The sequence below is a fragment of the Phodopus roborovskii genome, unplaced genomic scaffold (assembly GCF_943737965.1).
Source record: "Phodopus roborovskii unplaced genomic scaffold, PHOROB, whole genome shotgun sequence".
Lineage (NCBI taxonomy): Eukaryota > Metazoa > Chordata > Mammalia > Rodentia > Cricetidae > Phodopus > Phodopus roborovskii.
This window is the reverse complement of record NW_026126689.1, coordinates 280,794-303,150: the sequence shown is the minus strand read 5'-3', so window position 1 is coordinate 303,150 and position 22,357 is coordinate 280,794. Positions and strand designations below refer to the sequence as shown.

The following is a 22,357-nucleotide window of genomic DNA, read 5'->3' as shown; positions in this document are numbered from 1 at the left end:
TAGTGCTGCTAAAACTGTGGGAGGAAATCTGGATTTTTGTAATTTTAGTGTTATCTTAAAAAAATAAAAGTATATTTTCATCTGGAAGCATGAATAATGATTTTCAAAATATGCTGCTTGAAGATAAGCTTGAAAGCCCTTTGTGAGCAATACCTGAATAAATGAAGCAGGTTACGGGACAGCAAAACTATGACACCATAGTAGTTTTGTTATTGGGCTTATTGGGACCTTGGTAGGCAAACGGCTGTTGAGCTGTAATTTATCTCCTGCCCTTTTGAATTTTTTTTTTTTTTTTTTTTTTTTTTTTTTCATTTTGACAAGATGTCTAGAAGTTGTCTGGGTTAGCCTTGACCTGTCTCTGTAGCTTAGGTTGGCCTTAGATTTGGGAACACTTCCCTGGCCTCCTTAGTAGCTGGAATTATAGGTCTATGTTATCAGTTCCAGTCATCTGTGCTGATTTGCTTGTTTTTGAGGCTCCCTACACTACACAAGTGCAGGGACGTGTGTGAATCTGTGCAACACCATTTACAGCTGGTGTAAGGGTAGCCGACATGAACACCTCCAAATGGAGATTGGGCTTCAGGCTTACGTAAAACACACGCAGCAGGGGTCTTCTGTTTGGTTTTTGGTGCTGGGGAATTGAATCTAGGGCCAGACTCAGATATTGCAGAGGAGCTGCCCTCAACACTCCTTGCAATGTCATCTTCTGGAGAGCCTGAGGTAGGAGGGCCATTGTAACCCGGGAGGGTAGGTCAGCCTGGGTCCAGTTATGAAGACAAAAGCTAGAAACCCTAGTTACCACTTTTATATTTTGACGGATAAAAGCAGGTTATGCAAACTGAAGATTTTGTAATTAAAAAGAAAACCAAACAGTTCAAGAAAAATCTCCAGCATGTACAAAATTCTGGAGGCTTATCTGTTTGAAAACATCTTCTAAGGGGAAGTTGGTATTGCAGGATGAGACAGGTCATCTCAAAAACGGACAAAACCCAAAGCAGGTGGGGGCATCTGAGGGACACCTAAAGTTGGCCTCTAGCATGCACATGCATGAATACACATACACACAGATGGGATGGCTCTTATAAATGCAGCATGACCACATGCTCAGAATGGGGGTTGGCAGATGAGGTGACATGGAACTTACTATGAACTCTTGGGTACTACCAGGGTCTCCTGAGAATGGAGGGGTGCACTTAACCCCACATTTCTTTGTTTGGGGTCAGCACAGTAGAAAAATGTTTTCAAATCAAACAATGTAAAACTCCCAAGTTGGGTCTGGTGTGAAGAATGAAAGCCTCTACTACTCAGCAGGCCAATGCAGGAAGATCATGGATCAGGTTAGCCCCTACAACCTAGTGACCTGCCTTAAAGAATAGTAGTAAGATAGTAAGCATGTGTAACACAAAAAATAAAAACCCACAGACAGGTTTTGGGGTTCAAGCTGAAGCTCAGAAAAGCAAAGCAGCCAAGCCACTAGAGAGTTCTTCACTCTACCCAGGCTCAGACGGAAATGGGCCATCCCCATCCCATTGACTGCAGACTGTAGTGCTCTCCGCTAACCCTCAGACTCCCCGAGAGTCACTCAAGGCCTTATGCTCCTCTCTAGTGCTGGGATTAAAGGCGTATCATCCCATTGTTGGGGCCACCTTTGTGTGAGCTCTGTCTCCTGGGATTAAAGGTGTGGCTACCACTGCCTGCCCTATACGGCTAACTAGTGGTTTAGCTTTGCACTCTGATCTTCAGGTAAACTTTATTAGATTACAAACAAAATACCACTACAAGGCTGCAGCTATGCAAGAGAGTGCTTGCCTAGTATTCATGACCCCTCCACGCATCAACAAGCATTGAAATAAAAGAAGTGCATATTCTCAACTAATTTGTAGTGGTATAGGAGGAAGTATGCTTGATTGCTGGCTTAACCAAGGAGAGCTCTGAGTTATTTTAGCACAATAGAATGGGGGGGGGGTTTGAAATCCCTGATGAGGTGATAAATAGCTTCATGTTCCCATGATGTGCTACTTTCACACTCTTATTGAGCAGGAAGTTCTTCAGGCCTTACTCGCTGACCACAGGACAAAGGGTCACTGTGCACATGAAACTGTTGGAAACTGACTGAGTAGGACTGTGGAGACAGTGAGCTGAAGGTAGAGCTCATTGCCTCAGTCTTGCCATATTTTATCTTAGCCAAAGCAGTTGTCATGCACAGACCTCAGAGAGAGGCAAAGGGAAGGGACAAGGGACCATTATCATGCACCGGTGCTGGGAACATTTTGGTGTGGATTTGGGGACATCACTGGCTCAGTCAGTATCATCATAGCAGAAGTATTGTGGAATTTACAGGCAGTATTTATTTACTTGATTTTGACTGGGAGACTTGAATTGTCCCCAAACAGACAATGAAAGAGATTTAGCAGTAAAGAGATCTACTAGTAAGTTGTGGAGTGAGAGTTTCAAGTACCATACACTCTGGTAGTGTTTCTGTATAGTACAGCAGGCATCTGAGATGCTTAAAATCAGAAACTTTGAGGACCAGCTCAATGTTCCAAGTGGGAAATTCCATATCAGATTTCATGTGACCTGTCACTGTCAAAACCTTGGCACACTGATAATGCTGTATAAGACTAACTTCATTTCAGCCTGTGTTTGTAAGATGTGTGTAGAACATAAATCTTATATGTGTCTATGACATTCCAAAGTCTGAAAGGAAAAAAAAAAAAAAAAGACACTGGTTCTGAGCATTTGGATAAGAAATACTCACCCTGTAATACATACCTTGTTAGGTCCTATGAGGTTTGTTTGTTTCCTCTTTTTTGTTTGTTGTTGTTGTTGTTTTGGTTTTCCGAGACAGAGTTTCTCTGTATTGCTTTGGAACCTGTCCTGGAACTCCTTCTGTAGACCTGGCTGGCCTTAAACTCACAGAGATCTACCTGCTTCTGCTGAGTGCTGGGATTAAAGGTGTGCCCCATTACTGCCAGGCTCCTACGTTAGTCTTTAAAAAATAGTTCCAGTTGCTGTTTACTAAATTGATTTCCTGACCTGTACGGTAATAATAGATTATAGCTCTCAGTTTGAACAACATAAATGCTATATAAGTGGATGATCGTGATAAAATATAATTCCATTTTTCTTTAGCAGTAGAACATATTAGATTACTAGTCTATATCATTGGAAAAATAGGATTCAGCTAGATTATTGCCCTGAGACTGAAAATTAAAATTTAGTTCTTAGTAATTAAAACTAGATTATTTGGGGACTGATACAAAGATGGCTTAGTATAGGTAAAAGTGCCTGCAGTCAAGCCTGACCACAGAGGTTAGTCCACATGGTGGAAGGAGAGAGCCAACTCTCAACTCCTGCAGGTTGTCCTTTGACACACATTCTCTCTCTCTCTCTCTCTCTCTCTCTCTCTCTCTCTCTCTCTCTCTCTGTGTGTGTGTGTCTGTCTCTGTCTGTCTGTCTGTCTGTCTGTCTGTCTCTCCCCTCCTCTGCGGCACAAGCTTCTTTCACCCCATAAGTAAGTATAGAAAAAATTTAACTAGATTTTGACAGTCAGGTCAGTTCTATGGCGCCTTTGGAGCCTCATGTACATATATTTCTTGGCAAATTTTCAAGTTTTCTAAATGTTCCTGGTGTCCTTGTAATCAGTGATCAAAGTAGGAAGGGTGTAGAGGTTGGCTGAGCTAAACTTCAATACAAATTAAGTGATTTTTAGTACTTTTAATGTTATTTAGAGATTTAGGCTTAATTAATTAGTCTAACAATCATCTGGTACCAGTTCTAAGAGAACAAAACTTATTTACTAATTACTAGATGTTTTGTATGAGCAAATTCCATATTTTATGATATCTGAGGTTTTCTGTAGTTGAAAACATATGTTTGAGAGAATGATTGTGTAAATATGTATATTCAACAATCAAGAAGAACAAGAATGATCAAAAGGAGAAGGCTGCTGGATTAATTTTTGTAAAACTTTGAGGGTCTGATGTCAGAGCTTGGCTAACTTCAGAGGGTCCTAGGAGCAGGACAGAACTGTGACGCTCGATGTATATATTTATTTGCTCTTGGTCTCCCCCAGGATTTATGTGTGTGAGTATTTGCCCACACGTGCATGTGTGTATCATGTGTGTGTGCTAGGTGGCAGTGATCAGAAGAAAGTGTTGAATTTCCTGGACCTGAAGTTACAAATGTTTGTGAGCCAATAAATGGGTGCTGAGCCATGGTCCCCTGCAAAGTATCCTCAGAGAGTCAATTGTGTATTTTGAGTACAGTTGAGTGCTAAAGGTTGAACTGTCAGCAGGCCCCAACTCTAGCCGTAGAACCATGGGCCTGTGGATCAGTGGTTTGCTTTTGTGAAACCTCTAAGGGAGTGAGACTTTGTGTTTACAGATAGTCATTATACATACACTGTCAGTCTCTGCTTCCTGACTGGGTCACTGTGACCAGCTGCCTCATGCTGCTGCCACGCCTCCTCCTTCCCAGTGATTGTGTACGTGTAAAACTTACTTAATAAAACATTGTTTAACCAAATAGCAGTAATTATTAAGAAAGCCTAATTTTGAATTAAGAAAGTAAGCATAACATTTAATATTAAATAATATATTTTGTTTACTAGTGTTTTCTGTCTTGTAGAATATGTGTGTTTCATGTGTGCAAAATATAAATCAGCAATGAACGTCTAGTTTCCTTTTTAAGGAAAGTTTTACAAATATTACCTGAATAAGTTCATTATTCCAGTACTGTCCTTGTGTTTAATGGATTGTAATCATTTTCTAGTAAAGCATATTAATTAGAAGCTCATGGGTTTTAATGAGCATCTACTACTCTAGGTTTCAGAAGGAAGAAAGTCATGATTGGCAGGAAGGGTTCCTACTATGTCACAGCCATCTGGTGGTGAGCTGGGACACAGTGTTGAGGTTACAAAAGACTTGTTTAAGGGAGTGGAAGGCAGAGAACATGGTCTGTTTTGTATCTAGCTGTGAATTCATGGTCGCATAAATTCAACCATGAGACATGCAGAAAGGGTTTTTGAATAAGGTATGTGATTTATTTTTGGTAATTGAGGCATGATAGTTGTCATCCTGTTTATTTGTAAGTTATACTTGCACTATAGCTTTGGAACTGACCTCATTCTGGTGTCATAATGTAATGGCAGATGAGAAAAGGCTCTCACATCTGAGGTGTTCTGGGATCCAGCTGTGATAGCGTTATCAGGAAAAGGCAGCCCCTGTTGCTGTTGGCTACAGAGTCTGCCACCCTCTTCTCACACTTGCTTTGAGTGTGCTGGTTTCCGTCTCCATTGGGCTTTTGGCTGGTTCTCTGGCTTCCCACTCTAGTAGAGCCCTGCCTGCCCCCGAGTGTGGAGGATTGAACGCAGGGCCTGTGTACAAAGCCCTCTGCCACTGGCTATTCATCTGGAGCAACATTTTTTATGGCCACCAGTCTCTGGACGGTTACTTCAGTCGGTGACTTTTCCAGAATAGATCTTTCCATTGATTGCACTGTGTTGCATTCATCACATGAACTCCTTTGGTTTGTGTTTCTGGCTGTGTGTATTCAGTGCAGCATAGAAGATGCTGTGTCTCAGTGGCTTCTACTGTAAGTGCCAGCCCTCATCTCTGGGTTGTTTGTTCGTTTTTGTTTTATACTTTGAAGATGAAGATTTTACCCAGGCTGATGCCTACACCTGTACATTTCTGCTTATTTCTTGAGGTGTGGTTTCTTTTGATCTTCACTTGTTTTGTTCGTTTACACTTACATTGACATTTATCGGGCAGGCATGCACACCATGACACACTATGGAGGTCAAAGGCAACTGTCAGGAATTGGTTCTCCTTTAGTTATGCGAGCCCAGGTGGTCAACCTCAGGTCATCAGGCTTAGAGCCTTTACCCACTGAGCTGATTGACTGGCCGGGTTTTATATTTTAAACTGTGCATCTGGGCATTTTCATTTTTTGTTCTTTTCAGAGTTAACGTGTAAAGTTAAGCCCCTTGTCTTCTTTCTCTAGTTGTGCGTCCTCACATAACTCATTGCCATGTGAGGTTGCTTCAGGCTTCCTTATTTTTGAGGTCTTACAGCATGAGAACTTTTAAATCAAGTATTCAGTTTAGTGCCTCAGAAAATTTCACAGAAACCCACTTACAGGTGTCTAACTGATCATTTAGCTTGTCTAGAACAATTGTGAAACAACTCACTTTTGAACTCCATGTTTGTTTACAATATGTTAAGTGATTGTTCAAACCAGGTACAATTGGTTGGGATCATACAGGCAGCTATGTTTTTTATAGCTCTTACAATATATCTTTTTTACTTAATTTTTAAAAATTATGTGTATAGGAGATTTTTGCCTACATGTACCACAGTTATGCAGTCAGAAGAAGGTGTTGGGTTCCCTGGGAGTTTCAGATGGTTGTGAGCTACCATGTGGGTGCTGGGAATGGAACCCAGGTCCTCTGAAAGAACAGTCAGTGCTCCTAACTGTTGAGTCATCTCTCCAGCACAGTTTTTGTGGATTGTTTTTGTTGTTGTTATTTTGTTTTTGGACCATGAGAAATGTTCATATGTCACAGACTGTCCATCTGAGGCTTAACCTTTACTTTCCATTTAAAAGCTAGTAAGTGTATTTTTAACTACTGTAATCTCAGTATTGGTGAGTATAAATGATACTGACAGTGACTGTCACAGGACAGTGAAAGTCATTGCAGTGTTTCCTCTCTCCCCCCTCCTGTCTCTCTACCTCTCCCCTCCCCTCCCCTCCTCCCCTCCCCTTTCTCTTGTTTTTCAAATAGAGTTTCTCTGTAGTCCTGGTTGTCCTAGAATTCCCTCTGTAGACGGCTACCTGAGTTCTGGGGTTAAAGATCGTAACTTCAATTTGTTACTGAAGAAGAGTACTGCAAAATGCTGTGGTCTCTTACCAGCAAGGGGTTGTCACATTTCAGACAGGTTAGTGAAAATAAAGATGTCTCTTTCTTCATTCACAGTGACCCCGATTTATCAGTGTTTGAGTGTGAGAGAGGGCACAAGTGTGTTCATAAGAAAGTCAGAACATAACTTTCAGGAGTCAGTTCCCTCTCTCCCACTTGAGCGCTTTAGTACCCAGCTCCTTGTTAGCCCAATGCCCCTGAGTTCTACCAGGGAGCCCACCAAGGGCTCTCACTTCCTCGCTCCCCAGCCAGCGCCCTCCCTCCTGAAGGTGGCTTTTGCTTTTGCTTTTTTTTTTTTTTTTTTTTTTCTTTATCTTCCTAAGAACAAATGTGCTTGTGACTGTGTGTTGGCATTTGCTCTTCCGAAAACATAGAAGGTCTCCTGCTAGGATTAGCTAATGTTTGCTGAGAAATCTTTGTGTGGTCAGCACCCAGAAGCCCTCCTCATTCCTTTCCGTAATTACACAGGCCACCATGGTGTGGACATACCAAAGTGAGATCTTCTTGTCCCCTGTGTTTTTTTTTTTTTTTTTTTTTTTTTTTTTTTTGACTAATTGCTAGTCTTTTGCAGTGACTAAACTTGAATTTACTTGTGATTTGGGATTATTTATTTAGGGGAGAGATTCCTAGAAGTGGATTTCAGGGTGAAGAGTAAATGTTTCCATTTTTAAGGAAAAAATAAACTTACTTGAATCATTGAACATTTCTGAGTTATAGCTAGGTTGAAATTTTTTTAAAGATTTATTTTTATTTCAAATTTTGAGTATATAGGGAGAGATATATGCAGATGTGTACAGAGTGCACAGCTGAGCCACTAGTTAGCCATAGAGATAGGCAGTGGTGGCCACACGTTTAATCCCGGCACTCAGGAGACAGAGGCAGATGAACCTCTGTGAGTTCAAGGCCAGCCTGGTCTACGTGAGAGTGAATCAGTTTAAAGGTGATCCCAGCACTTGGGATGGCACTCCTTTAACCCTAGCACTAGGGACTTGGGGACAGGAGTGAGGTGGCTGGGCAGAGAGAGGAACAAAATAAGGTAGGAGGAGACTGGAGCCGAGTGGCAGTCTGAGGGCAGGATCGCCTCTCTGGTCTTAGCATTGGTAGTGTTAAGAACTCTAGTGGCTGGCTCTCTGCTTCTCTGATCCTTCAGCTTTTATCCCTGATATCTGTCTCCAATTAGAATTCGTCCTACACAGGTTCTCTCCAAATCCAGAAGAGACATTGTCAGATCTGGAGTTTAAGTTTCAAGTAGTTGTGAGCTGCCTGATAATTTGTGCTGGGAACTCTGGCCCTCTGCAGGAGCGGCATATATTCCCAACAACTGAGCCCTCTCTGCGGCCCCCGAATATTAGCAATGTTATTGACGGCCCTGGGATTGAAGGAGAAACGGTTGGAGATTGATTTTCAAGAACAAATCTGAGGCAGCTGTTGTTGTCTTTCCCTCTCTCCGGGTTTGTGCCAGTGTCACAGATTCAGTCCATTTACCGTAATTCTCCACGTCTTTCTCAGCAGGCTTTTGTTTTCCTTTGCTGTTTTGGGTATTGAGCCATTACCTTAATTTTCTTGTTAAAATTCCTATTAGTTTCACTGCCTGTGTCCTCTCCAGGGTAAACTTCACTAGTAGTCAGACTAACATTTATAAACTCAGATTAGTAGAACCCTTTCTACTCCTAGCAGCAGACTAAAGGCCTTGTGTACACTTGGCACAAATGCGCCCTCCCTGCCTTGCACAGCTTTCTGCACATGTTCTTCCCCCAACCTTGCTTGATTACCCCGTGTTCACTCTTCTTCCTAGTCACCCTTGCCAAAAGACACAGAGCATTCTATTTGAACCCTTCTTTCTTGATCACTGTGGCCAGACAAGATTCTGAGCTTGTGTTGCCATTGTTACCTATGTTGTCTTTACTGGGGTGATAAATTATATATATATCACATGACCTGTGCATTTAGGCAGATCTTTGAAATTGTACTTTTCCCTGTATACATATTGTTGCAAGGCAGGATTAAAACCTCTGCTGATAGGGTAAGCTTTGAGTTGGAGTGACCTTTAGTGTTAGGTTAAAGCAATATATGTAGAACTCACGTCATCTTGTGGCGGTGTTTTCATTTCTGTGAATGAACTACACTCAACTCATAAAAATTTAAAACTAGCATGTTCAAGTTTAGTTATTATCCCGTCCTTCTGTGACCCCCCCCCATTTCCAGGAACATTTATTTGTTTGTGTTTTTGTTTGTTTAAGTGTATTCATATTTTGCCTGTATGTATGTCTGGTGCCCAAAGATGCTAGAGAGGGCACCAGATGCCTTGGGACTAGAGTTAAAGATGGTTGTGAGATCCCTGTGGGTACTGAGAACCAAACTCAGGTCCTATGGATGAGTAGCCAGTGCTCTTAACTGCTGGGCCATCTCTTTGGCCTCCCCTTGCCCCTTAATAGCTCTGTTTAGGTGATATATACCTTAAAGTAGTATACTTGTTTAAATTCATAATTAAATTATCTCTAGAAAGTTAGCGTTATACAGCCAAGGCTATGTCCAGTTAGGAATGTTTCTACAGCCTAAAAGATTTCCTGTGCCTATTTAATCATTCCCACTGCCGATATACTTTCTGTCTAGAGTTGCTTCTTCTGGACATTTGACACAACACAAAAAATTACTTATGTGATTGATGTGTGGTGTTTTGCACCTAACATCCACTTGATTGATAATGTTTTTAGGGTTCATTTGTGTTGTATCACTACTTCATTTTTTAAAAATGTTTATGTGTGTGGGTGTTTTACCATACAATGTGCCATAGACATTGATTAAAAACATCTTTGTGTAGATTTTTTAAAAATTGGGATATATAACTTATTGGGATTGATGAACCACATGCTAAATTTGCTTTAAGTATTTCCTTAAATTCTGTAGATACTTGCTAACTTGGAAAGAGATAAAATAAAGCATTGCAAGTATTTAGAATATCTCTGGGACTTGAGTATTTGATTTGGTTGTTCTAGAAGCAGACTTTATGTGAATATTTATGTTTCTTCTCTCAGAGCCATTTCTTAAAACCTTGAAATGGCCTAAAGAAGTAAGGATAAGCTTGATTGCTATCTATAGAAACCCTTTATTAGGGTTTTATTAAAAATTGTTTGTACTGGGGATAAAACCTAGCATTCTACCATTGAGCCAGAGTGTCAGTCTTGATTTAATTTTTATGTGCTTCTTGTCAAATGGTAGTTGTTTGAATAGAACTTCCTTTCAGTTTGTGTTTAAAAGAGGTAATTTAAAGTTTAAGTGAGTTTTGTGAGCCTTAAATTTCAGTACTGAAATTATGTAGCCTTGCATAAATTAGTAAATGCTGTCCTCGGTGGATGTACAAAAGGATTGCTGATTTTGTTTTTGTTTTTGTTTTTTGAATGCACAGGTTATATTTATAACCCACCAGTTCCTTTTCTGGAGTGCTTAAGTGAAAGTTAAAAATAACTAATTAGTGAAGATTCAAACAAATGCTTTGTGTAGGTTTAGTTGTGAAAGCTAAGGTTGTACAGTTACCTGTTCTTTCTGACCTCTCACTTAGCAGCAGCAAGTACATTTGTCACCACATCTGTACCATGAAGCTTTTCAGCTGTCTTTTACATAGTTCTTTTGGGAGCGCCTGCTGCTGGTGTAGTATTGAATTAAGAGTAACTCTTGGAAACAACTAAAGAAACAACTTGTGGCAGGAGATAGAAAATAGACTCCATAATTTCAAATCTTAGGTTGAAATCCTTGCCATTCTGTAATACCGAGTTTGGGCAAAATATTTAAGGTCTCTGAGCCTGAGTTTCCTTGTTTGTAAGATGTAGATGGGGCCATGCAGAGAGTATATTTATTGTAAGGATTAAATTATTTGAAGCAACTTCTGTTGAACAGATATGGTGGTGCACACTTGTACACCCTGCTACTCAGGAGTCTTGAGTTTTGGGCAATACAGCAAAACTTAAGACCCTACCTCTGAAACAAAACAAAAAGTGTTATGTCAGTCTAGTGTAATATTCTATAGTGAATATTAGTTCTTTTCTGTGGTTGATAAGTAGACATGAGACAGATCTACATGGAATGGTCTGGGAGTGGTTAGGAGAGAGGGTACAGCAAACACAGGCTGTAGAAAGTTATTGGGATTAAATCATTTAACAAAATGTATATGCCTGTACTAAAGAGATTTCCTGGAGCAGCAGTAAGGACATTTGATTAGAAGGGCAAGATTGCCGACACTGAGTACAGGGAAGACCCTCTAATATTAATGGCCAATCTCTAGTGGTCCTGGACATACAGAGACTGACTGGATTTAAGCTAAATTTAATAAAATTGACTTTATGTTGGGATAATAACAAGAGGAATCAAAGCCACTTCTCTAACCAGGGTGGGAAATAAAGAAATGATACTTGTTTGAAGGTGGAGAGATGAGTCATGAGGCTAGACTTGGCCTGTAAAAGAAACCCTTTTCAGGGCCCAGGGAGAAAATGAAGAAGGGTGTGGTATGTAAGTAGTTTAAGGAGACGTGCTCTCCCAATTTTGAGTTGGATAACAGAGCCTTCCTTTAACTAAGGGGAAAGTCAGGCAGAAGACCCATCAGAAAGAAGGAAGGAAAAGCTGCTTAGGAGGTTTCAAATGGGATTCTTGCCGTGAAGGCACAAGAATTAGCTAGTCACCACCCATCACAGGCTCAAGGGTGTGAAGGAGTAAATTTGGGTGGCTTTCCCTTGAGAAGAGTACTTCTAGGGGTACCCTGCCCCCACAGAAATTCCCCTGGACTTATCTCACCATGCTTAACTATCTAGTGCTTGAAGGCCAATGTGACAGCCTGCATGGTGCAGACTGTTCAGGTATGAAAATGCTCTGGAGTATGTGATCATAGAGAACTCACCCAGACTAACCCACACTGATAAGAGAGGCCAGGTGGCCTGCAGTGGCATCCAGATACAGCTGCTGAAGCCTTTCCACACAGGACATCCTTTAGATAACTGCTCCTGACTCAGATTTGCCTTCTCTTGGTCCTGACCTTCTTTTCTATGTCTCCATTTCCTATCTTTTAGAGCAGGAGTATTCTGTGCCATTGTATCCTAGAATTGTATGACTTGGTTTTGATTTTTAGGGACTCATAGTTGAGTTTGTCTTCAGGGTCAGAAGAATTTAGACCTTGGACTTAGAAAAGTGTTGGAACTATGAAGAGTCTGAATCTTGGAGAAAGCCATAATGCATTTTGCATTAAGAGATGGGTATGAGCATTTTGAGTGCCAGGGATGGACTGTTGTAGTTTAGGGGGGTTACATTTGGATGTCAGGTTGGTGAGTAGTCATACAATGGCTAATCTTGATTGTCAACTTAATTGGATTGAGAAGTACCCGAGACGTTAGTAAAATACACCTCTAAATGTATCTGTGAGGGCTTTTCCAAGATTAATCAAGGGGAAAAGACCACTTCTAAAAGGTGATTGGCACTCAGCCACACCTACCTGCCATGATGCCCCATAGACCTCTGAAACTGACTAGAATGAATTCTTGTTCTTTTAAATTATGTCAGGTATTTTATTATAGAAATAAGTAACTGTAAGGTGTATGGTTTTTCCGCCTGCCGCCGCCTGGTCTTGCTGCTGCGCCAGCCCCAAATAATACACAGAGACTCTGTATTTGATACAATGCTGTTGGCCCGGTTACTTGTTTCTTATCGGCTAGCTCTGCCTTAATTATTAACCCATTTCTGCTGACCTATGTATTTCTCTTACCGGGGAGCCGGAGGCATACTGCTTTCTTCAGACTCTCCATCTTGACTCCTCCTTCCTCCTTCCTATTTCCTCCTTGTCTCCTAGTCCCTCCTATCTTCCTTTCCTATTGGCCAACAGTGCTTTATTATTAACCAGTATGAGAAACATATACAAAATGACATCTCCCATCAAGTAACTAATTCATTAGCTATTAAGTAGCTTATTTGTGAATTCTGCTGGTAGGCATGTGGGCTGTCCTCCCCATTCTTATAAACAGTGGAGCCAAAGTCTATTATACACATGAAGGAGTTTCTTTAGGTCTGAATAATTTTACTGTACATTTCATAAGTATGTACCACACTGTAAGTGAAAGCCAGGGTGTTGTGAATACTTTTGATAAAGAAATAAAAAATGAATACTAATTTTATTCAGTAATGCCCAGAATCATTTAAATTTTTATCATATTAAAATGTCACTGTTCACTGGGTAAATCACTTGTTACACAGATGTAAGGACCAGACTTTATATTTTTACTCCAAGTAAATGCTGGTGGGCCTGGTTGTCCACCTCTATTTCCAGCACTCAGAAGACAGAATCATGATGCTCAGAGCAAGCTGGCTCCACTAGACTAGCCAAATTATCAAACTTTGGGTTTAAATGAGAGAGACTGCCTGTCTCACTTTATGGTGGAGAGCAGTTGAGGAGGAAGACATCCCACATCAACCTCTGGCCTTCATCCCCACACAGGTGCGTGCATACCACACCTACGAATGCACAATAAGTGACCAAAAATAGAACAGCTAAACTTAGTTTTATTTGAATTTAAAAGCAAATTTTCAATGTACTTTTCATTAACTCTAGGCTTTAACTTTAGAAAGTGCCTTAACATTTTGTGTTACTAGTTTTTCTTTTTGTGTTTCAGCAACAGTCGACCTAACCAAAGCAGTTACCGTCTTCCCATGAAAAGGTGTAATTCTTGTGTTCCTGTCACAGCTCTGATTTGAATCATCTCACTTTAATACTTTTCAGCTTTGGCTCCGGCATCAGCATCAGCGAATTGTATGTCGTCTCAGTTGATAGAAATGAAGGCAGGAGTAGCACATTTTTTGAGTGCTTGAGGGATAATTGAGATGAGGGCACAGTTGTTACCGTAAGGTTTATGGATTCTGCCTTTGCGTAGAGGTGTACTCATTAGAAGTCTTAAGCACTTATATTCTTCATGGTCTGTTTTCAGTGGAGTGATGCCTGAAGAAATACAGCTTTCTGACCTTTGGGTTAATGCAGTTGATGACTATGAGATATCTAGGTCTAGCATGGTGGATGCTATCCTGTTCCTTGAGTACACAGCCTCTTCTCTTTGACCTGTTTGTTTTTACTGCTGTGTTCCATTCCCGTCTCAGTTTGTCAAGACAAAAGTGAAGACTGGAAGCTGTTGTCATTCACGTAGGCTTCATGTGCCAGTGACCTTTGTATGAAGGTACAATTGCTCTGCCATCCATGTCTGTCCATGGTGTGTGGTGGTTTGTGCCTTGGTTGCCTGTTAGGTAGGAACATGTGACCTATACATCTCTCAGGGATTGGAAGGGGCCTGTATGGCTGGGGTTCCTAGAGAACACTGAAGTGGTCGGGGACCATTAGCTGCCTTAGCTGACATCACTCCCCTGGCTGGCAACCTTACCTGCAGGCTGATTGGAACACACTGCCGAACTGTGAAGTAGCAGATCTGCAGATGATGTGTTCTCTACAGCTAGGGGAGCTTTGTCACCAGGTTGGCGACCCTGTAATACCAACAGTGCTCAAAAACAGCCTGATTTCCTAAATATGTCTTAAAATTTGGTTGAAATTAACTGTGTGTTTTGGAGAGCTATCAAGCCTTCTGGATGTGTGATAAGATAAATATTTTTACTTCTTAGTTAAAACTATCTGAATTCTGACTTAGGTGACCTGCTAAAATTTTCAGGTTTTTTGATGACTTAGTTACAACATAGAGGATGTGTAGTTGGTAAAATAATATATTTTTATCCAAAACTATTGCTATGCAAAAGAGTGTATTTCTGAAAAATCAACAGTGACAATAAGCCAGTTATTTGTGGATACCAATATTCGGCTTTACTGCTGTAGTTTTACAGTCAGTTCATCTCACCAGCATTGGGTGCTGGTTAAGTCAGATAAGCACACAGACTTGTATCTGCATACACATGACATAGGCTGGCAAACAAATGCTTCGGGGTCTCCTGACTATTGGAGTAGTCTGGTAGACCCTAGCTTGCTGAGGTATTCTGTGTGGAGAGACTGCTCAGAGGTAAGTAATACAGAGTCAGCTTTAGCTCTAAGCTGCGTGCCCTGCCTGCCATCCTGGTTGGTCCCTGCAAGTTTGGAGACCCAGCGAAGCAGTGTCAGAGTTCACTGCTTACTTGGCCTTGGGTTTTATGGCCTGAATCATAAATACCTTCTCAGCCCAGCTGGCTTTCTGCTCTTTATTTCACAAATACCTATAACTTAAAAAAACAAACAAACAAACAAACAAAAAACCAAACCAAAAAAAAAAAACAAAAACAACAAAAGCAACTATTCCACCTTTACTGTAGACTGTTCAACTTTCCATCTGCCCTTGAGACATTTCTGCAGTATGCTTATGTTTGACAGTTCTTTTCAGACTTAGATTTGGATTCCTCTGCCATATTTGTTACAACATACTGGTGTGAGGCTCTCTGGATTTATTAAAAATGTAAGATAAGGCTGCCCACTTATATAGATACTAACTTGGAAATCTTTGCGGACCTCTGATTGCTTATGCTTATGAGTTGTAGATACTCAGTGTGAATTATCAGAGAAAAGCAAGCGGGCAGTTAGAAATTAAGGCATAGATTACAAAAAGGGGAAAAGGGGTATGTGTCAAGCATGTTGGGGTAGAAAATGTGTTGTGAATTCTTGTGCTGTGCAAGTGTGTAGATGTCAGAGGGGGCAGCTTGCAGGACCATGTAGTCCTAAGGATTGACAATGTATTAGGAATTAGGATGACTGTTTCAGGCTCCGTGCATTAAAAGGGGACAGGGGCCTGGTACAGATGGACGAGTCCAACTTAAACACATGATGATGATCTCTGGAGGAAGAAACAAGAGAACTAATCAATGTGACGTGTCCTTGACAGCATCAGTAGCACTCTGTATCAGAATCCCTCCAAAAGTCCTAAAAGGTGGATGCAGTGGTATTCCCATTTTGGAGAAATAATCAGGTGGGTGGTAGAGAGTGCATATTTTCCTCCTTTGCTGGTAGCAATTAGAAGTAACTGCACTGTTGATTTAAGTTCCCCATGGGGAAATAAATAAAGAAGTGATGGGGAGGTAAGGGTAGAAGTTGATGCTAGTAGGTGGCAGCAGTCTAAATGCTGATTATTTTCAAGTAGGATGTTAATATGGTTTCCCCCAAGGTGAATAAAAGGAAGACTGAAACTGTGTAGGAAACATTTGCTGGGTGGTTGCTTTCTTTATATTTATATTTGAATATATGAAATAAAATACTTTTAGGATAGGAATGATGGTTTAGTTTCATAGAATATTCAGTCCCGTAGATCACATTATAAATGTTAGAGATAATTGAAGTTTCAGTAGTCAAAACTTTATCTTTATGCATGCCCTAAAGAGGCCTTAAACAGGCCTTGTGTTGTGTGGAGCTTCATGTCTTTGATCAGGAGGTACAGTATGCTGAATGACTTGAGGTATCTCAAGCATAGACTAACAGCCTGTGCTGGTATCTCTCAGCCCATTTACTTCATTGGCTTTTTATTTTGTGAAGCCATTAAAATAACTCAGTGGGGTTTTTTGTTGTTTGCACTTAGAAATATTTACTTAAAACTTCTACATTTTAGTGTGCTATGCATAAACAATTCTAAAGTATGTGCACATTGTGAAGTACCAACTAAATACACTATGGTATTCTATAGGGTCCTTGATCAGTGATCCAGCAAGAAAAGCATTATAGACTGTGTTTTGAAGTAGCATCATACATTTAGAAATAACAACCATATTATTACAATATTACCATATTAATAATGCCATAGCCATTTGGTAAGTCTTTACTGTCAAATAGTCTATATATAGATCATCGATCGTTCTTAACAGCCCTGTGAGGAAAGTAATTTGCTCCCATTTTGCAGGCTAGGAAGTTAAACTTAGTAAGGTGTGAGCTGAACTTCAAAGCCAGGACTCCTGAATCCAAGGTGCATTATAAATTTTGATAATTCTCCCCAAATTCCATCTTAGCAGTGTTACCTTTTCTGCCAAGTGCTAAGTGAAGAATTCCTAAAACTCACAGGCAGCTAGTGACATTGCATTGCTTTTCCTTCTTGTTAGCTAGTGCTTCCTAGTTTTGCTGGGAGTTTCCTAAGCATGCTATCTGCCTTGTCTTCAGAGTTTGTCTAAAGTCACAAAGGTCCAGTGCTGTGTTTCAACCTTTGATAACTTTAGAAGGTAAACAATGACAAGAGTCTCTTTTGCTTGTTTTCCCCAACCTTTTTCAAGAACACTAATAGCTAAATGGTTTTGGATGAAATGTCTAAGCATATTTTACACACAGACCTGTAGTGATTTTATTTTCACATAGAAAGTAAGACTATCTGAAGTTACCAGAGTGTTGCCCTGTTACTAGAAAGTTAGAATTGATCAGTTCTCCTTTACTTCCTTTTCAGGTTTGCCTGCAATGAGATTTTACTCTCTACACTTAAAGAACATTCTTTCTGAGCTGCTGTGAATATATTTGGAATGATACTGTCTATTTTCAACTAATGGAGAATTAGCTATCTTTACAAGGGTTGCTGTATTGGACAACTTCAGAACATCCCTCATAATGTCATCAAACAGGAGTCAGAATCCCCATGGACTGAAGCAAATTGGTCTTGACCAGATCTGGGATGACCTCAGAGCTGGGATTCAGCAAGTGTACACCAGACAAAGCATGGCGAAGTCCAGATATATGGAGCTCTATACGTATCCTCTTGCTTGAGCTGTGGTTGGTGTGTCTAGAGTTGTGATTATGTAGTGGTATGTTCTTTGAATTATTAGAAATGTTATGCCATATTTCCTTCCTCATGTTTCTGTAATAAAATCACAAGTTTGCTTTTTACCTTTCTGTATTCATCAGAGGTTAATTTGGTTAGTTATTTAAAGTGGTGCAGGCTACATTTGAAACATAAATGCGCACCACACCCCACCGCCTCCCCTCCTTGTTAATAGGGTGTGCACATGGGTGGGTGTGTGCACTTGAGTGTGTACAGGGCACATGTGGAGGCCAGAGGACAACGTGAAAGAGCCAGGTCTCTCCTGCCAGCAGTCTGGGTCTGGGGGGCCAAACTTAACGTCTTTAGGCTTTAGGCTCCCATTATATCAGCAGGTTCTACATCAATAGATTCAACCAACTGCTGATTGAAAATATTTGAGAAAAGGGCTCTCTGTTAAACATGTAGACCTTTTTTGTTGTTATTCTCTGAATAGTATGACAACTATTTTGTAGCATTTGCATTGTATTAGACATTGCGAGTAGTCCATTGATTTGTAAATCAAAGTATAATATGAGGATACAGGGGAATTATATGCAGTGTCATAATTTATACATTAAAAATTCAGATTTTTCCCCTTGGAGAGGTCCTATCACAGGTACCCTGTTGTATTAGTCACTTTTCACTTTTCTGTTGTCATGATGAGATGCCATGACCAAAGCAACTATTAATTTAACGGGGACTTTCTTATGGTTTCAGAGGGTGAGTTCATGGCCATCATGTTGGGGAGCATGGCGGCAGGCAGGCAGGCATGGTGCTGAGGCAGTAACTGAGAGCTCACATCTTACCCACAAGTTTGAGGTAGGTGGGGGCCAAGGTATGAGACTTTGAAACCTTAAAACCCATTCCCAGTGACTCGCCTCCAAAAGAGCCACCTCCTAATCCTTAGAAACAGTCCCATCAATTGTGGAACAGACATTGAAATACGTGAGCTTGTGAGAGCCACACCTGTAAGCACTGAGAAGTAACTATAATTTTAAAATTCAGGTCCTTAGCAATAACAGCCCTATTTCTAGGTGCTCAGTAGACTGTATTGTAGAAAGTTCTGTAGGCAGTATTGGCTTAGGTGGGTTTAAATGCTCATCCTGGCTGCCTTTGTGTCACAGGAGAGTAGGGCAGTTGTATCAGAAACAGTCTGGTCCACAAAGTCCCAAAATATTCGCTGTTCTTTATCAGGTAAAAAGTGTTTACCAGTTCTGAAGGGCATACATAGAACTAAAGCTTGATTGACTGTTACGGTTCTATTTTACAAATGCAGTACCAGGAGTACAGTAGCCATGTTTCTGGCCAACCTGACAGACAGCTTAAGGGAAGAAGGGTTTTGATGTGTTAACAGCTGTCACAGCAAGGGACACATAGCACGTGGTATCAGGTGTGCAGCTGCTGGCTGCAGCACCCACAGCAAGCAGGTGATGCGTGCTCACACTCCCTCCTCCTGCTCCTCTCTCCCTGCAGTCCAGAGATGCTGTGCTGACATAGCTGGTACTGCTCACATCCAAGGTTAATCCTCTTCCAGAATTCCCTCAGGAGTACCCGGAGGTGCTCCTCATGGGTGATCCTGAGTCCCCAGCAACTCCAAAACTGGGATTCACCATCACAGAAAGCATTTCATTGGCTTTTGGTCCATAATGTGTGTATGAGGGACTATGCTGTCTCTTACAGAAGTTATGAGGTTATCAAAGGCATAGTTCCTACTGTTACAAATCAAACCCAGTTAAATTTGTATTTTTTTTAAATATTTGTTTTTATTTACTATACATCAGTGTCTTACCTGTGTGTATGTAATGTATACCACATCCATCCCCATGCCTGAGGAGGCCCAAAGAGGACATTGAATCTCCTGGAGCTGGAATTATAGATGATCGTGAGCCCTCGCAGTGAGTGCTGAGAACTGAACCCTGATCCACTGCAAGAGCCGGAAGTGTTCCGCATAACTAAGCCATCTACTGAGCCCTTACTTGTGGTTGCTTGAGTCTATACAAATATAAAATTGAAAGTAGAACTCACCAGCCAGGCGTGGTGGCTCAAATATGTAATCACACCAGGATGGTCAGCAGTTCAAAGCCATCCTCAACATAGCAAGCCCAAGGCCAGCTAAAGGTGCTGAGTCCTTCTTTTTAAAAAAAAAAAAAAAAAAAAAAAAAAAAAAAAAAAAAGTGAATAAAGCTCAGCTGATTGAGCAGATTGGTACTGATTCCTGAACTTTACAGTTGCTCATTTAATGGGGATATAAGTTTAAAACTTTAGTAATATCAGTACTTACCAAAATAGGTTATATCACATTTCAAATACACATTTCAAATAGTTTAATTTTAGAATACTAAAAAAATTAACATATATAAATGAAACTAAGTATCCAAATTAAATTGTATGTATATGCATAGTATACATGTGTTACTATATTTAAATATGTTTTTACTGTAGCACTTCTTTAAAAATGCAGCTTTGAAGAGCTGGAGAGATACCTCAGAGTTAAGAGTACATACCAGTTTTGTAGAGAACCTGAGTTCAGTTCCCAGGACCCATGTCAGGTGGCTCTCAATTGCTTGTAACCAGCTTCAGAGAAGTGGACTCCTTGGGCCTTCTTAGGCAAGGCAATCCATCTCACTTTCTCTTTCTGTCTCTATCTCTGTCTCTGTCTGTCTCTCTCTGTGTCTATCTCTGTGTATCACACACACACACACACACACACACACACACACACACACACACACAGGCATGGAGACTGAAGTTTTTGTCCTGCCAGCTTAGTCCCAAATAAATACACAGAGGCTTATATAAATTATAAACTGCTTAGTCTTGTTTTTAAGACATGGTTTCTTTATGTAGCTCTGTAGACCAGGCTGGCCTCAAAGTCACAGAGATCTGCCTGCCTCTGCCTCCCAAGTGCTGGGGTTAAAAGGCCTGCACTACCACTGCCTGGCATTTGTTCAGGCTTCTTATTGGCTAGCTCTCTCTTATTTATTAACCCAATTCTGTTCACTGTGTGTCCCCACATGGTCTTGGTGGTTATCGGCAGACTCACTCTCTGCCTTCCTCTTTCCAGCCTCTTAATCTGGTAGCCCCACCAATAAGAGAAGCAGCATACAGAAGGACATCCCCCATCAGAGGTGTGCGCATGATTAAAAATAAGTTAAAAAAGGAAGACAAAAACAATTTTGGGCTGTCTTGATGGTTCAGTTAACAGCCACAACCTGTTTCAGTCCCTGAATCCTCCGTGGTGAAAGTTAAGAACCAGCTCCTGCAAGTTGCCCTTTGATCTCTGCAGGCACATGGGGGCATGTGTGCTACCCCACCCCGCTAAAAATAAAAATACAGTAATTGGTTACCGCATGAGCTGCCAGATGTGGTGTGCACACCTTTAATTCCAGCTTTCAGTAGGCAGAGGCAGGCTGACCTCTCTGAATTCGAGCCCAACCTGGTCTACCTAGCAAGTTCCAGAGCAGCCAGGGCCACACAGTGAGACCCTATCTCAGAAACTACAGAGCTTGGAGTTAGAGAGATGGCTTAGTGGTTAAGAGCACTTTTTGCTCTTATAGAAATAGGAGTTCAGTTCCCAGCATCCATATTGGGCAGCTCACAGCAGCCCGTACCTCTACCTCCAGGGGATCTCAGTGCCTTCCTCTGACCTCCTTGGGCACACACAGACAATACAGTCTTTAAAAGGAAATTTTATAGTAGTAACAGCTTAATTGAAGTATCCATACTTAAAAATTAATTTATTTTAGAAGTGTTCGGTGCAGTGACTTTCAGTATATTTAATTTTTTAATCATTAGTATCTAATTTTAGGATATGTATGTATGTATGTATGTATGTATGTATGTATATTGATTGTTTTATGTGTGTGGGTGTTTTATCTTCAAGTATATGTCCCAGATGTCCTGAAGCTGTGAGCTGCCATATGGGTGCTAAGAATTGAACCCAAGTCCTTTGGAAAAACAGCTGCTACACTTATCCCCTGAGCTACACTCCAGCCCTCAGGATAGCTTCATCACTCCAGAAAGACTCCTTGTTCTCATTAGGAGTTGAATCTACACCTCCCACCCTCCCCACACACACCTCTGGTGGCCAGTTTCTATGAATTTGTCCATTCTAGACTTGTGTAGGCAGTTCTACAGTATGTGGCTTTTGTGTCTGGTGTCTTTGACTTAGCATAATGATTGTAAGCTCCATCCTTACAGCATTAATCAGAGCTTCATTTCCTTTATGACTGAACATTTTATTATGTATATCCATTCATCAGTGATACCTTTTGTTTGTTATTTCCATGTGTTTGCTGTTAGGCACACTGTTGTTGAGTGACCATATGTTCTCTCATTCTCTTGGGTCATTCGCTAACGTGCAGTCTTTGCCAAGTGAGTGGGTAGTACGTCTCACAGGATCTGGATTGCTAGGTCTGACTCGTGGCCGACTTGCTTGTAATAGACTAAAAGGCTGGTTTCAGTGATAAATCAGACCAGCATTACTTTGAAGGAAACTTATTGCTAATCCATTTGTGGATATATATACACATACATACATACATACATACATACATACATACATACATACATACACAAACACACACAGACACACACACACACATATACATATCCATAATGGGAATCAGTGGGAGCCCACAGTGACTATCTTGACTTAAGGTCAGAGAGTTCAAGC

The 22,357-nt window shown here is 40.8% G+C and overlaps 1 protein-coding gene across 1 annotated transcript in view; it reads left to right on the top strand.

Annotated features, from left to right (window-relative positions):
- The window catches only part of Cul1 (cullin 1), a 66,679-nt gene that overhangs the window by 6,518 nt on the left and 37,804 nt on the right, over window positions 1-22,357 (top strand). The window contains 1 exon segment of the mRNA XM_051174742.1: window positions 17,335-17,632. Coding sequence (XP_051030699.1) covers window positions 17,493-17,632 — 140 coding nt within the window. The 5' untranslated portion in view covers window positions 17,335-17,492.